General features: G+C 42.9%; 1 protein-coding gene across 5 annotated transcripts in view; it reads left to right on the top strand.

Moving 5' to 3' along the window:
• REPS2 (RALBP1 associated Eps domain containing 2) overlaps positions 1-17,419 on the top strand; it is a 220,696-nt gene that overhangs the window by 125,406 nt on the left and 77,871 nt on the right. For 4 of the 5 annotated variants that reach the window (XM_049873370.1, XM_049873366.1, XM_049873369.1 and 1 more), the window contains 4 exons: positions 2,958-3,100; positions 8,098-8,192; positions 14,503-14,572; positions 16,234-16,287. In XM_049873370.1, the coding sequence (XP_049729327.1) occupies positions 2,958-3,100; positions 8,098-8,192; positions 14,503-14,572; positions 16,234-16,287 (362 nt within the window). The remainder of the gene's footprint in view (positions 1-2,957; positions 3,101-8,097; positions 8,193-14,502; positions 14,573-16,233; positions 16,288-17,419) is intronic. The other variant, XM_049873367.1, reaches the window with a different exon arrangement.

Genomic DNA, 17,419 nt, shown 5'->3' with positions numbered 1-17,419 from the left:
GTTTAGGTTCTTTAGCGATATACTCTGGCTTAATTTTTTTTTTTTGGTAACAGCAAGCATTATGTTAGATTTTAAAGCTAGGAAAAAGTAATCAAATTATCATTTTGAAAATAATACAATCTGTTTTGGCAGAATTCCCAGTCTTAACATTATTGGCAGGAGGCTTCCTATCTTTTTCTGGAGACATATCCCTGAAAGCTAAATGGTATTATCTTCATCTAGCCCTTGAAAAGCAGTTCCTTGGCTCTTCCCTCTGGGGAACAGCTATTTCAGGGTTAAACAGAACAAAACATAACAAAAAAAGACCCTCAAACCTTTGGCTGTGGATTCCAATTCATAATGGGTAGAACTGCCCCACTGGGTTTCCAAGGCTATGATCTTTGTGGAAGCAGAGTGCCAAATCTTTCTCCTGTAGAACAGCTGATGGGTTCCCACCGTGCACCTTTCTGTTGACAGCTGAGCACTTAACTATGGTGCCACCAGGACTCCTATTTCCGGGTTAGTGTATTCTAAATATTTGAGGAGGATTCAGGGTTAGTGTACTCTAAATATTTGAGGAGGATAGGGTTAGTGTACTCTAAATATTTGAGGAGGACTCAGGGTTAGTGTACTCTAAATATTTGAGGAGGACTCAAGGTTAGTATACTCTAAGTATTTGAGGAGGACTCAGGGTTAGTGTACTCTAAATATTTGAGGAGGATTCAGAGTTTGTATATTCTAAATATTTGAGGAGGAGATGAATAGTCCAAAAGAAGTTATGGAGCTTACCATAGATCGTTTTTCTTTCAATGAGGAACACCATTCTAGTACAATTCAGTATAAGTTTAACCTCTGGACATGCTCTAATGCATGCATGTATACTTGTCTGTGTACACCTAAGAGAATGGTTGAGCTTAGGGAGTCTTAGTTACTTCGGCAAATAGTGTTCTTAAGTAGGTCTGTGCCTTTTAGTGTGGAACAATGAGATAAGCCTTTTCATGAGGCTTCCTTTGTTCCTTTCTGTCTTATCTGGTTCCAGCCTTCCCGAGTTTGCTAGCTTTATCTTAAAACATAATTCAAGAAATATTTATTGAGTGGATTTGTATTTTCCCAGGAGGAAATTCTTGAGCAAAGAACAATTTGATACAGAAAATTTACATGACTGGAAAATCTCACAGTTTTTCCTTAAAGTTGAGAAACGAAGAGCCAGAGCAATGAAACATGTGCTTTATATAAACTGCATTGTTGTTGTTGTGTGCCACTGAGCCCATTCCAACTCATAGCAACCCTGTAGAGAGTCCAAGGAGCGGCTGGTGGATTCAAACTGCCGAGCTTTTGGTTCGTAGCCTGAGCTCTTAGCCACTTCACCACCAGGGCCCCATAAACTGCGTAAGGGCTGGGAAAATGGTGAGCTGGTCAAGTGCAGCCCTTCCCTGCGCCGTCTGAGCACCAAGTACAGGGCTCTTTGCCCCAGGCCGCTTTACTGACTGAATGCCTGTCAAGGGCTGCAGAACTCTGTGTGTCATCATTCTTCTTATGAAACTTTTTGAAAAAGATTGTGGCGAATATATATGTAACGAAACATTTGCCATTTCAGCATTCTTAAACGTGTACAATTCAGTGACATTGGTTATGTTTATCATGTTGTTAACCTTGTTCGAGAGGAGCCCTGCCGGTGCAACAGTTAAGTGCTCGGCTGCGCACCGAGAGGTTGGTGATTTGAACCTACCAGCCGCTCCACGGGAGAAAGACCTGGCAATCTGCTCCCATAAAGAGTACAGCCTCGAAAACCCTATGGGGCAGTTCTACTCTGTCATGTAGGGTTGCTTTGAGTCAGAATTGACTCCATGGCACACAATGACAACAGAGTATTAGCAAGAAGCCCTGGTGGCACAGTGGTTAAGTGCTCATCTGCTAACTGAGAGGTTGGTGGTTTGAACCCATCCAGTTGCTCCCGGGGAGAAAAGACCTGGTGATTTGCTTCCATAAAGATTACAGCCCAGGAAACCCTATGGGGCCATTCTGCTGTGTCACATGGGGTCACTGTGAGTCAAAAATTGACCCGATGGCACCTAAGAACAACATGTTTTTCAACCATCATCCATTACCCGTTTCCAAAATTTTCTATCACTGTTAATAGAAACTCAGTGTCCCTTAAGCAATGAGTCCGCCTATCATTTCTTGTCCTGTATACCCAGTGTTGTAAAACGGACCTACCAGGGAGCCTGAATAATTTACATTTTTATTTATATAGTGCTGCTGATGCCAGCGCTATCAATCAGCATTTGTCTTCCTTCGAGCGGCCCCTTAGATTTCAAATGATTTTGGCCAGGAAGGTTTGAGGATCTTACAGGACCACCACAAGAGAGCCTGCGAGTCGTGTATGCACGTCGGAGCCCGAGTAACTTTCCTTCTGTCTTAGTTATCTAGTGCGGCTATAGCAGAAATACCACAAGCATATGGCTTTAACAAATTTCTTCTGTCACGGTCTAGGAGGCCAGAAGTCCGAATTCAGGGTGCCAGTTCCAGGGGAAGGCTTTCTTTCTCTGGAAGCTCTGGGGGAAGGTCTTGTCATCAACCTTCCCTTGGTCTAGGAGCTTCTTAGTGTAGGGACCCCAGGTTCAAAGGACATGCTCTACTCCTGGCCCTGCTTTCTTGGTGGCCAGAGATCCCTCTCCTCTCTGCTCGCTTCTCTCTTTTATATCTCAAAAGAGATTGACTCAGCATACAACCTAATCCTGTAGATTGTGTCTTGCCTCATTAATATAACTGCCTCTAATCCTACCTCATTAACATCATAGAGGTTAGGATTTATAACACATAGGATAATCACATCAGATCACAAAACGGTGGACAACCGCACAATACTGGGAATCACATGGCCTAGCCAAGTTGACACACATTTTGGGGGGGACACAATTCAATGCATAACACCTTCTAAGCCCTACGTTGGTACTCTTGACATCTGTTATTTTTAGGGAACTTAGCGATGCTGACTGTGACGGGGCCCTGACCCTGCCGGAGTTCTGTGCTGCGTTTCATCTTATTGTAGCCCGGAAGAACGGCTACCCGCTGCCCGAGGCCCTGCCGCCAACTCTGCAGCCAGAGTACCTGCAAGCAGGTAAGGCCTCATCCTAAGTTGTAAACCTTAGGCATTTTTCATTCAGGCCTTAGAAGTTTCTTAAAAGAGAGTCCAGTCACTTTGGGGGAGTCTTTGGTATCTATAGTTATTTTTCTTTAACCGATACTAGATGTTAATGTCATATGAGTCCTGGGGATGATCCAGGCAAGCCTGGGCCATCTCTTATCCCCGTGCCAGTGCCCTCTGGAGGAGTTCGAACCAAAGTCACTTACCCTGTCATGAAAATGATGGAATTGAGCAGGGACTAAGCCTCCCAACTGATACCAGATGCAGGGGAAGGTCGTTTTATAGAGTCAAGTGCTGACTTGGTACCTTAGGGACATCCCAATGTCCCTGAGTGGCCTTGGGGAATAGAAAGGACTGGAACTCTTCTACACAGTACAGTGTGCACGGTGCTGTAATCTTCGATGTGCAGCTTGATGAACTCGTGCTTACGTATCCGTCCATGTAACCACCACTGAGATCATGATCTAGAACCTTTTAGCACACCAGCAGGTTGGAGTAGAACTCTTTTCCACTTTTCTCCTTAACAAAACAGTCACTTGAAACCACTATTTTGAACTTTGAATAGGAAAGAGTCATGGTGAGTCCAACATTTGTATCAGTTCATCTGGCAGATTAGAAAAGCCAGTAGTGTCTCTTGCTCTTTTCTAATGGACAGTGATCTGATTTCCATTATTCAGAGAAGTACAGTTTCCGTTGAAAGGGTCCAGAAACAGCTGGTGCTTGCAGCAAACTTTCTCACCTTTTAGAGAAGGGCTCTGCAAAAGGAGAGCTTCGTCAGGGGTGATCATTGGCAAGAGGAAACAGTGTCTAATAATGTCTAAAGCCACCGATTATTCCTAATAGAGTATAAATTTTGTGGTTAGACCTAGGAAAGGCCTTAGCTTAGCTTGTCTAGTCCCTTATGAGGACACTAGATTCAAAGTGGCAAATGACATGTCTAGGTCAGTCTTGGGGTTTCAGACTCACTTAAATAAAAATTCAATCATTTTCTGTATAAGGTAGTAAGGGAAGGGGTTCAGCCAAAGGAAGAGACCAAGTGCTTAGCTGCTGCCAGGGGTAGGTAAACATGTTCAGGGAAGAGTGACCCACTTTGGGATCTATCCCAAATGCCCCCATAAAAATATGAAGGGGAGGTTCAGAGAGCAAAAGACAGTGTTAGTTTCAGGGCTTGGACTTTGCTGAAACCAGCTGCTTTCTGCCTATAGGAGACTATATCTCCAGCTAGCTTCCCTTCCTTAAAGGCTTGGGAAGACCTTCACAGCTCCCAAGGAATTAGCTTGCAATTGGGCACCATGATAAACTGCTCTGTTTCCTTTTTGATGTCTCTCCATCTTTCTCATTCCTTTCTTTCTCTCACTGTGTTTCTCCCGGATTGAAGCAAAGAAGCAGTGACATTCCCAGGGCTTTGGCTGTTTCTAATGGTGTCCCTGGAAGTATAAACAGCTAACATGCTCTGCTGCTAACCAAAAGGTTGGAAGCTCAAGTCATCCAGAGGCACCTCGGAAGGAAAGGCCTGGCAATCTGTTTCTGCAAAGTTAGTCATTGAAAACCTTGTGGAGTGCAGTTCTACTCTGACACACATGGGGTCACCATGAGTTGGAGTTGACCCCAAAAATAGCTGGTTTTGAATGGGGATTAACAGCTGACCAGAGGGCCTGGGTCTGATGCAGGGGCATTTGGGTGCATTTAATACCTTCACCTCTTCCCCTTCCCGGCCCTGGAAAGAGTCCCTGGGCCAGCTCATCTCCCATGCCCTCACCTGGCTTTCCTTTCCGGGTCCTGACTAATGCTGCACTGTTGTTGATGCAGCATGGCCACAGCACCTCTGCCGGGTGCTGACTCTGTGTTTGAGAATTCACTGTGGAGGTTGCATGGACTGTCTCAAAAGCCGTTAGTGACATTCTTTAAAAGTCTGAAAGCCCTGAGCTAAAAGTGTGTTAACAGACTGGACTGCGGCTCCTTCGGACTTGCCTCTGCAGGATAGGGGAGTCCAGCAAGAAGAGTGTCCTTCAGGAGCCTTCTCCCTTCCCTGGGAACAGCAGAGTCCCTGTGTTTTCTTGGTCTTCATCCAGGCTGTCAGTGTGAATTTATACAGAAACAAATGAAGAGTCATTACATATCTTTCATTTAAGCAAAACTTGCACATCGTTTCTGGGGCTTGTGGGATTAATCTTAAATATTGATTATATAGTTCTAACAGAAAACATGAGAGACCTCAGAAAAGCCCATCGCACCCATTGACAGTATATTTTAGGCAAACCCCAAGGGTTTAGTAGTTAATTTTTAAGTGTTTTATCACCCTGGCCAGAACCGTCTAGACCTTTTTTTGGTGATTTTTAGACTGTTGGCAAAGTATGAATGGCCCTGCTCTTAATTTTGGTTGTAGTTGTTCATTTTTTGACATCCCGTTTAACTTTTTTTTTTTAAAGCTTAGCTCTTATCTTGTTCCAACATTATTCTAATTAATCTATATTCAGTCTTAAAAAAAAAAACTTAATCCAGTCTTCGACAAGATTGGTGAAGAGTATAAGTTGATTGATACCATCGTGCATGAAAACTGTAATAAAATAATGAAATAGGAATTTTTGTATCTGATGACATTTCAGTTTCAATTACAGAAATAATCCCTTTTCTGTAACAGTGAAAATTGAACAGAGTTGGCAAGAGTAGTTGGATTATTGGGAGGACTTAACTATGAGCCTTTTGATATTTTCATGTCTAGGTGACTAGGTGGTATGCATTTTTACCATATTAAAAAAAAGCAAACAAACAAACAAAAACCCAACCTGTTGTCCTCGAGTTGATTTCAACTCATATAGTGACCCTATAGGACAGAGTGGAACTGCCCCATAGGGTTTCCAAGGAGCGGCTGGTGGATTCAAACTGCAGACCTTTTGGTTGGCAGCCAACCAAGCTCGTGACCACTGTATACCCAGTGAACCCAGTGCCATCATATAGTTCATTAAAATATTTATTGGGTACTTACTTTGTGAGGGGCACTGTGGTATTCTCTGGGGCCAGAATGCTCTGTAAAACACAATTTCCACTCTCAGGGAACTTGCCGGCAGTTAAAGGATAGATGTTAAGTCAGCTCACAAACAAGTAATAAGTGCTATGAAGGGGAAGTAGAAGTGCATCCAGAGGGTGCAGGGCCTTAGGGAAGATTTCCTCAAATGTTGGAGTGGAAGTGTGAAGGCTGCGCTGAAGACTAAGTAGGTAAAAGATGGGAAAAGTGGGTTATGGGCAGAGGGGCAGGAGGTGTGCTGGAGAAGTCTGAGAGGGGAGGGACTTGGAGCAGACGCGGGTGAGGAATAGGAAGTTCAGGCCAGAGGGGCTGGAGTGGGATGAACCAGGGGAAGAGAGACCCAGGCTGACGCCGAGGAGGGAGACAGGGAACAGATCATGGGCAGTAACTCTGACGTGTTTCCAGCAGGGAAGTGGCCCAACCAGGCCCTCTGAAACCATCCTGCTGCTGTCCAGAGAATGGGTTTTCAGGGGCAAAGGTGGCAATAGGAAGATCAGGTCAAAGGTTCTGGCAACAGTCCTCTCCAGCACAGCTGAGGCTTGACTGGGGAGTGAGAGTGGAGATGGAGAGAGGTGGACATGTTAGAAAGCTATTTAGCTGTTAATTGGTGGCATTTGTAGTTTTCAGAGTGTTAGCTTTGTACATGGTGAGGTCCCTCATGGTAAGCCATTAATCATATAGGCAAATCTTACGGAGTGCAGTTTTACTCTGAAACACATGGAGTCACCATGAGTTGGCATCGACTCAGTGACAACTGGTAAAAGATCATGGATTGGTAGACCAGGAAGAGAAATCTTACATTGGTTAAAACTGCTTTTGAGGTTGTAAAAGGGGTTTCTCTGAGCTTTAACCCAGAAAACAGTGAGCTGACCAGGTCTAGTCAGAGAAGTCACCAGGGCCACGGTCTGCCCCACTTGGCATCAGTGAAATTCAGGGTTGAATAAGCCAACGAGCAGATAAGGTGCTTGTACTCAGCCGCGTGTGGTGCTGCCACCCCGGTGACCAGTGCTTTACTGCAGAGGGACTGTGCCCCCTTTCAGAGCACAGAAAGGGTGAGAGGGAGGCAAGAGCGCAAAACAATGCCAACCCACGTTCAACATTTCATTCCCCCCAAATTTTTTGAAACCTTGCATTAAAGTTTTGATTTTTTTTTCTTCATAGCTTGTCTTGACAAATTTGATTTGTCACATCTGTTTATTACCAACCCCAATCTGCTTTTTCTCTTTGGAATACTGACAAATTTTCTAGCTGTTGAGACATTTCTTTCCTAATTACTTTGTGACAAAAATGGTGAAGCAGAATCTGCTTCGGAGAAATAGCCTGGGTGTTAACTACTAGCTTCCCAAGCAGTGTGCTTTTTTTCCGCATGCTAATTCACTCAGCTCCTCAATTAGCAGCCTCTGTCACCGTTGTAGGTTGGACGGAACCCATAACGTGATTCTTACTTGCTTGTTTGAAATCAGGAACAATAGCTAAAATGATGCATTTCCTTAGTTTATAGTATTAGAACTATCACCATTGTCACTATCATTTAAAAATTATGCTCAAATAGCATGACTAACACTTACATGTTGTGAAAACAAAGTGAGAGTTAATGTGGAAAATGATCACTATGCTACAACATGAAATGCTGAGAACGGGGACTCGCCAGCCAGCCAGCTGGGGTTCCAATCCCTGCTCTTCCATTTACCAGACGTATGACCTTGAGGATGCTACTCAGTGACCCGGTTCCTCAGTTTCATCATGTATGTGAAATGGGGATGATAGAAGTACTGGGTTGTACACGTAAAAAACTTAAAATACTACCTCAACATGGTCCGTGCCATAAGTAGTAGAGAAGGGTTTGTGGTTTGTTGTTGTGCTTAGCAAGCACAGAAAAGCTGGTAGGACACAATGAGCACTGTGACTGTAGTATATATTATGTATTCTTTTTGTTTCTTCTTAGCTTTTCCTAAGTCCAAGTGGGAGTGTGCAGCATTTGATTCATATTCAGAGTCAATGCCAGCAAGCCAACAACCCCGGGACTTGCATCGGAGTGAGGTAAAAGATCTTCATATGTTAACCTAGCTTCTTCACAAACTCTGGAAAATCCACTTTGATGATGTTTTCTTTTATACTCAGTAATTACTTCAGGCTCAGTCTTTCAGATCTAAACATCAAATGTATCTGTAATTATCTTTTTTTTTCCCCCCGTTTCCCCCTAAAACTTGATTTGGTAAAATAAAAATAGTCTCTTGACTGTCTAGAGGTTAAGTATAGCTAAACCAAACCAGAAGACCCCAGCCAAGTTATTTACTTTAACCAAGCTTTAATTCCTTAGTAAATGTTTTAAAGTTGTGTTTTTAGTAGCTGGGTATTAACAAGGTATAATGTATGAGAACAGCTTTGAGAGGAGGTTGGAGAACTATATATGAGGGCTCAAATCACGTTCAAAGCTCCTTCTCTCTCGTGGTTTTTAGCTTTTGGAGCAAATGAAGACTGGTTTGGATAATCTCCAGAAGAGACCTGGAGAATCCCCACAGTGTTGGGCCATTAATGTATAGGTGTAGCCAAGTGCTTAGTGGTTCTTAGCTGTGGATCGATAAACAGGAGGAATCACTGTGGTCACTGTGATTGTCATCATTATCATCGATATCATTATCATCATCACCATTATGATCACTGTGATGACAACTTATGATACCTTGCTGTCCCCTTCTGGAGGGAAAAATCTGAAAACATTTAGTAAATGGAGGTTTAGTCACAGGCTCCTATTTGAGTCCTCTAACCATAGTTCAAACCATTACAAGGTGATGGAAGTCAAAGGGAGGACGTGGGGACATTTCTGGAATTTTTTGTTTACTGTGTGATTATTTACTCTTTGACCGGGGCCTTTCACGCCTGTAGTCTGCTACAGGTGGTACCCTCTGCGAGAGAATCAAGTCTGCGTCTGCAGTGCCCCCTCTGATTAACCTCCCTCTGCCTCTCTGCGACTGTTCCTTTGAGTTGTTGCCTTCAGGTTACTTTCTCAAGATTTCTCTTCATGGGGAAAGTGTATAAAGGAATGTGATTTCAGGATGGGCAGTAGATGCACGTTTGAAGAATTTTTCTTTTTTTAATTTCCTTTTCTGTGGAATGCGCATGATGGAGAAGCAGAGACAACAGTTAACCACTTTCGTGGCCCTTAGTATACTGCGAGGCTTCCAGCCGTGTCTGGAGAGGTTTCTCCATCAAGCGCAAATGGACGCCTCTACAGCTCTTATGCAGTTGCCCTGCTTTTTGCAATAGGTCACCCTAACTTTTGTAAAATTGAGGTTGTTAGGCGATTTCCTAAAAAATGCCATGAATACTTGTCCTTTCTAGGTAAAAATTGTTCCAGTTTACGATGATATGAGATGGTCTTTGCTCTTCCAATAGTGATAATGATTTTTTTGTAGACATTAATTACTGACTCATATTGCTTTTCCCCATGTGGGCACGTATCATTGTCTAAAAAGAAAGAAGAGCAAACATACAGGTGGCCATAGGGTCCAAGAATGTAGATATTTTTCACACATACATGCATGCATGCACGCACACACACACACACACACACTCTCACTCTCACACTCACACTTATGCTCTCTGATGTCCTTGATGACATTATGTGTATCCTTCTTTATGGATGTCACATGCAACTAGTTTTATATACTTTTGTATACTCTAACTGGTTCCTTTGGGAGGGGGTAAAAGCTAACTGAGTCTTTTATTCTTTCTCCTGTCCAAACCACAAAGCAAAACAAACACTTCTCTCCTAACCAAGGTGTTATTTTGTGGGGTAGGGGCCTTTAGATGATGATGCAGTAAACTGAATTCGGGGGCAAGGTGATAAAGTTAATTGGTGGCTTGGCCATTCGAGAAGTGTAGGTCAGATTTCAGTAATTAATAATGAAGTATTTCATGGCCTCTTTTTTTAAATGATTATTCGTTGTTCTCTCCATCTATCTACCAGTCTTTTAATCTCTCATGAATGAGAGGCATTTAAATAAATTTTAGTTCTAGCCCTGGGCATGATGACTCCAGGATGGGATGTTTGTGTTGTGAGCGAAGGTGTGGCTGATTCAGGTCTCAGGTCAGGAGAAGTTTCCTTAGCAGCGCGTCTTTTTCTAAAGACAGCACATTGTTAACTTGTACGTATTTCCTTCAAGGGTTTTAGATCATAATTTCAGGTGTATTCCTCTTTAGCAGTGTTTTCTTATATTACTAGGTTTCTTTATGTTGTTAACAGCTTTTTGAGATATAATTCACATAACTTTGTTTACCCATTTAAAGTGTACAATTTAGGGACTTTTAGTATATTCACAGAGTTGTGCAACCATCACCACAATTTAACTTTAGAAGAATTTCACCCTCTTCCGTCCAGGCCCTGGCATCCACTGATCTACTTTCTGCCTCTGTGGATTTGCTTATTCTGGACATTTCATATAAATGGAACCATACAATATGTGTCTTCTGTGCCTGGCTTCACTGTATAACGTTTACAGAGTTCATCCATGTGTAGCATCTATTAGGACTTCATTCCTTGTTATGGCTAAATAATACTCCATTGTATGAATATAACATATTTTGTTCATTCATTGATGGACATTTGAGTGTGCCCACTTTTTGGCTACTATGAATAATGCTGCTATAAACATTTATGTACAAGTGTTCGTGTGGACATATGTTTTTATTTCTTTTGCGTATATACCTAAGAATGGAGTTTTGGGGGTTGTATTGTAACTCTAGGGGCCCTGGTGGCACAGTGGTTAAGTGTTTGGCTACAAACCAAAAGGTCGACAGTTCGAACCCACTAGGTGCTCCTTGAAAACTCTATGGGGCAGTTCTACTCTGTCCTATAGGGTCACTATGAGTCGGAATCAATTCAGCGGCAATGAGTTTGGTTTTTAGGTGTCCTTTCATTCCCTTTGTCATGTTCATTTGGATGGGCCATTGTTTCTCTTTTCTTTGTGTGTCATGTGATCAGTTTTTTGTTGGGGCATTGGAATTTTTGAGGGTGCTAACTTTCTCGGTTTCCTCCAGTATTTAGTATTTTTGCCCACACTACTTTCTCCAAAAAACTCTTAGATGGGCAGTGCCTTTGACCTTTGCATAACATTTCCTCTTCCTCTCTATGATAGCTCCTTCTCCCTCCCTGGTTTAATTAGGATTCGAAAGTTCCAGGTCTTGGTTTTCAATTTTCAGTGTCTCCCTAAAACACCAGAGAACTTGCTGTGGTCAGTCTATCCACCAGCGGGCACTGCCGCTCAGGCAAGATATTATGTACTAATCAGTCTGCCCACCAGGGGGATGTAGTCTCTCTCTCTGGTTATTACTTCCTTCCCTTTGGTTTCTGCAACTATATTTTTAGTCATAAAACCCGTACCCAGTGTACCCCCTTCATAGCTGGTTGTTGCCCTTTGGTTTTGCCCAAGGCTTTTTTCTTCTGCTCTGTGTGGGCTGCTTAATCTGAGCTGGCATTCAGGGGAAGCACAGGCACACTTTCCTCAATTTCAGGAAGAAGAGGGGCTGGCAATCCCCAGAAGAATCTCTGAGACATCTGTCTTGTCGGTTTCAGAACCCCAGTGGCCCTGTGGTGGTTGGGGGAGCAGTCTCCACTTAGATGACCCACCTCCTGCCTCCCCTGTAGGGAACTTTCTGTAGGAATTTGTATCAGTTCAGCAACTGACAATTACCAGTTGGTGGAGGGCTTGTCACACTCTGAATGGACCCCCAGGGAGGTCTGCCTTATTGTTGTTGGAGCCCGCCCCGTAGTATGTTGCTTCCTAATACACAGCAGCCTCAGTCAGCAGTCCTCAGTACTGACTGGAAGTGGGAGCAGATAGACTCAAACTGATCCCCAGGGAGGTCTGTCCTGTTGATTTCAGAGGACTGAGCTATGGGGTGCACAGGGTGGCAGGTGGAGTGCTGACTACAGGAACAGACTCCACTGAAGGAGACCTCTGTATCAGTTTGCAACAGTCTGGCAACCGACAGTTACCAGATGGGGGAGGGAGTATCGTGCTCTGGTCAGATCCCCATGGAGGTCTGCCTTGTTGCTGTGAGAACCCCCCTGGTAGATTGGTGGCTATGAGTGCAGCTTTCACTCAAGACTCCTGCTTCCTAGCACATAGCAGCCTCAGTCATCAGTCCTCAGTGCCAACTAGAAGTGGGGGCTGACTAACTTCAGTTGACCCCCAGGAGGCTTGTCCTGTTGGTTTCAGACGCCAGAGCTATGGGGTGTGTGGGGAGGCAGGTAGAGTACTGACTGTGGGACTAGACTGTACTGCATGGGCCTTCTGTAGCAATTCACAGCAGGCTTTCAGCTGACAGTGTCCCAGTGGGGGAGGGGCTAGCATACTCCAAATGGACCCCTGGGGAGGTCTGCCTTGTTGATATCAGAGGCACCCCCCCATAGTATGTTGTCTGTGGGTGTAGCCTCCACTAAGGATGCCTGCTTCCTAGCACACATCAGCTTCAGTCAGAAGTCCTCAGCACCAAGTAGAAGGGGAAGCAAAGAGACCTGAACTGACTTCCCAGGAGGTTTGTTCTGTTGGTTTCAGTGGCTTGAGCTACGGAGTGCTCAAGGAGGCATGTAGAGTGGTGATTATGAGAGCAGACTCCACTGCATGGGCCTTCTGTAGCAATTTGTAGTAGGCTTGTAGCTGAAATTGTCCGGGCCGGGGAAGTGCTGGCACACTCCAAATGGACCCGTGCGGAGGTCTGCCTTGTTGATTTTAGAGCAGAAGCTTAGGGTCCTGTCTCTTTGTACGAGGCAGGGGCTGTGGTGGTTAGGGAAACAGGCTTCTTTTGGGAGGCCACTTCCCCAGTTCGCAGCAGCTGGTGATCAGCATGGCTGGGGGGGTGAGGCAGGGATGGTGGGAGAAGTGATTTTCCTACTATATGCGACTCGTTGTTGATTCACTGATTCTTACCTGTGTGCAGTTACCTGCTGCTTCCCTCTGCTCTCCAATTCAGAGCCCCTCAAAGCTGCTCACCGTTTCCATGTTGTATCTTTTGCTGTATTTGTGGAGGAGGGTCAGAACGATGGTCTGGTTATGCCACCATCTTTCTAGAATCTCAGTATTAATTCTTTGGATCCATGAACATGGGATGTCTTTCCGTTTATCTAGATCTTGAATTTCTTTCCACAATCTATAGATTTCTTTTTATCTACATTTTCTACTCTTACCTAATTTCTTCGACTAAAAGGTCTGGTTTATAATCCAGGTGGGAGAAGAAGATGAAAGCAGTACACTGTTAAGATACATTCTCTGTTCTGTTGAAGATAGTAGACTTTGGATAGGAAATTACATTTGGAGGCTTCATTGTAATGCCAAGAATTACTTGACTGAGGATTGTTAAATCCTAGATCAGGTTGTTACCAAATAGTTCTGTAGCTCCATTCATTTGAACAATTTAAAAACAGAAGTTTTGCTCACTTTGCTGGGGTTGTTTGGATTCTGAGAGGTAGACCAATTGACTCTTTGGCATAACAGGTAGCATGCAATTTACTTCCTTTAAGTGCTTAAACTTAATTTTATTAAATTTTTTGAATATGCTTAAAACATGAAGAAAATAAAAGGCATATACTGACAAGTTCTCCTCCCATCCCTCTCCCCCATCTATTCGATCACCCCCCAATTCTTGTATATTTTCCAGAGTTTATATGTATATAGCCAATACGAATATATGTTCTTCTTTAATTTCATCAAAGGTTTTAGAATATATGTCAACTGATACTTTACAAGAAATAAATTGATAGTATTTTTTTAAGTAGATTTTAAATGGAGTTTTAAAATAATCGATCAGTTTGGATTTTCATCTTCTTAGTGTGAGGAGTTTTCCCATAAATGACTTGGGAGAAAACTTTGATCTGCTCATCAGTAAGATTATTGTATTCCATAACAATGAGGCCATTTTACCAGAGCTGGACACCCTTTGCATAATAGATCCTGGCAAATACCTAACTTATGGGGCCACTTGTCAGGACCTCTCTCCACTCTGTAGAAAAAGTACATAAAATACGCATTTGTTCTTGGCTGAATGGGCAATTGCCATGCAATTCTCTGGCTGAATCCAAGTTAGATTCTGATGTAATGTGTGGTCTCTAAACCTGCCTCAATCTGAATTGTGAATTTTTCCCTTTGTGCATGTAAATTTTCAAATACAAGTTAACCTCTACTGCACTACCGCCCTAGCAACTTAAAAAATAAAATAGTATTAAAAGTCAGGGTTTACTGAAACCATAAATATTGGGAAGAATTATTACTTTTAGAACATTTTCATCATATGTGCACATCACTTAATTTCTGTTCTAATCCACATAATTCATTTACTTTTCTTTTCCAAGAAGACATCTGTTAAAGACATGGCAGACTTTCCTGTTCCTATCCAAGATGTGACTCTCGATGACAAACAAGGTATGAAAACAGTTTTCTTCCTTTAAGGACATTCCACCTATGTGTCTTCATCTAATTCTCTTGGAATGTGTGGCTTTAGAGCATTTAAGGAAAGTTTTGAGTATGTGAACACGTTTGGACTGATGACGTGTTGCTACATAATCATAGTTCATAAGGTGATAACGAGAGCTTGAATGCCCAAAGACTCCCAACTCATTGGCTCCTTGACTCTCTGCTGGCCCTCAGGCCAGCGTGATGCCTTGTATTGGAATCTGGTCAGCCTAATTACAAAATGACTGGACTCTGACAGAACTGTGAACTTAGCATCTCGTGTTAACAGGTATGATCTCAGAACATGACAAGAAATGCACCTTTGTACACAGCTCTAATCCATGAAGAGGCTCTGTTCTGGCCAAGCTTTTTGTCCCTGGGCTTTATCTGTCTCTGTGGTTTTGTGGGGGTAGGGTGTGATGTGGAGCCCAGCAACAAGTTGTCTGTCTTGTGGGGTGTGTGAGAAGCAGTGCAACACAGTGCTCCATGTTGTAGTTACCATCAAGCACTGGGGTGAGTTGGTCTGATAATATCTAGAACAGCAGGAGGGACCCCCCCATCCCCTGCAAATACACCATACTTCTGTTTTAATGATTTATAGTCTACCGGGTCCTTCCTCCTACATTGCTTTATTTAGTCCTCAGAAAACTTAATGGAGGCTGCGTAAATGGGAGTTCAGACAGAATGAATCATTTGCTTAGTAAGAAAAAAGAACTGGGCCAAGAATCAAGACTTTCTTAATCTCCAGCCAGCCTTCCTTCTAGTAGCTGATGTTGATTCACTACCCAGGAATGAGAGAGGCTTGTCTGAAGGGGCTACATGTAAGTGAGCTATTTCAGGTTTGATTGTTGGGACCTTCCATTGATTCAGCTTTGCATCGGAAAACTTTTTGAAAAATAAGTTTTCCATTAAGAAACAATAATTGCATGTTTTCTATTTTAAATATGTGCTCCAGATAGGCAGGCAGATCTGGACACTGTCTGCAACAGTGGATATTCAGGTCATGCTTTTAACCAGTGGGTATTAGCTTGCACATTGGAATAACCTTGAGAACTCTAAAAATACTGAAGCCTGGGCCCCAACCCTGGAGATCTGATATAATTGGTCTGGGTGTCAGGAATGAAAAATGAATTGACAATGATTTCAACTCATGCGACCCCATGTGTGTCAGAGTAGAACTGAACTCCATAGGGTTTTCAATGGCTGACCTTTCAGAAGTAGATCATCAGGCCTTTCTCCCGAGGCACCTCTGGGTGGACTCCAGCCTTTTCAGTTAGCAGCTAAGTATGTTAACCATTTGTATACCACCCAAGGACTCCCATCAGGAATGAAGGGGACATTCCCGATACTTCCTGGTAATACTCTTCCTAGCCACTAGAGGTGCTCCTTCTGAAAAGTTAAAAATACAGCTTTGTTCTCTGTAGGAGGCAAACCTATTTCTATACTTCAGGAGGTCTTTATTGTTTTAGTGAATAGTCCATGGCAACTGTTTTTATAGCAACTTCTGGCGATTCGTAAGACCTGTTTTTTAAGTGATAACTGGGGATTCTTTGTTTTAATGTAATGTGCCTCAAAAATAAAAATTTATAGTTTTTTTTTTCTTTTTTTCCTTCAAAACAAAACATCACTAGCTTCGAAAAATATTAAGGATGAAGCCTCACCAAAGGATGTGTCGGAGGACTCAGGTAAGAGCAAACCTTAATTTTAATATACTTGCTATGTAATTATTTCTAATTTGAAAAGCTACAGTTTCAGTGAGTGGAAGACTGCTACATCTCTGATAGCGTGTTTGTTTCTCCCTAAATATTTCTCTTGTGTTTTATTGAAAGGGAACACTTTGGCTTTTTATACTTACCTTCTTCCTTCTTCTCTAAATTTCTTTTTTAAATTCCCTATTTAGGTTTCACTGAAAGGATAGCTCAGTTTGAATTTAGGGTCTCTTTGGAGTTGAGAAGATTTCAACAAGCCGTGGTGTTTCATGTAGAGTCAGGAGCTGATGGGGTAGATCAGCTGATACTTGCCATTCCCAAAGCAAAAATCTTAAATATTTTCATTATATCTGAACACCAGGAAGGCATGTATGTGTCTTACACTTACACAGGTAGTGGATTTATTATAGGTTATTCCAAGGAGAACAATAAAAGTTGTGTCAGCCTAGTTTCTCAAACAGTTGGAATTGTGTCTGTGGAGCCAGTGGGGAATGACTGGACCTTATGTCCTCAGCTCTCTTGAAGCTCTCATTGAAGTGAGATGTACCCTAGGTAAAAAAACCAATTGGCTAGGGAAGGTGTGACTATTAACATTGAGGCTTATGTTGTGGTAAAATATTTTCCAGACACCAAGTTCACTCAAGGCTTAAAAGAGAGGAGGAAGGAGTGAGAGAGAAGGGTATGAGAGGGAAGAGAGAGACAAAGAATGAATATGAATTTGAATGAGACTATATGATTAATTCAGTGATGGGGTCTGAGAATCTGTATTTTTAGTAAGCTCCCCAGGTGATTCTATGCATAGCGTGTTTTGGGAACTGCTACCTCTAGAAGGGAGTACCTAGGTGGCGCAAGCAGTTAAACACTCAACTACCGCCAAAAAGTTGGTGGCTTGAACCTACCCAGAGGTGCTTCGGAAATCAGGCCTGATGGACTGTTTCCCAGAGGTCACGGCCTGGAATACCCTATGGAGCAGTTCTACTCTGCACACACGGGCCTGCCATGAGTTGGAATTGATTCTATGGCAACTAACAGTTACCACCACCTCTAGAAGGTGATGTTAAGAAATAGAAAATTAAGGTTGTGGAACAATCATGATTCCAAAAGTTGT

This window comes from Elephas maximus, chromosome X (assembly GCF_024166365.1).
Source record: "Elephas maximus indicus isolate mEleMax1 chromosome X, mEleMax1 primary haplotype, whole genome shotgun sequence".
Classification (NCBI taxonomy): domain Eukaryota; kingdom Metazoa; phylum Chordata; class Mammalia; order Proboscidea; family Elephantidae; genus Elephas; species Elephas maximus.
Note: the sequence above shows the minus strand (reverse complement) of the source record. Positions and strands in the feature narration are given on the sequence as shown.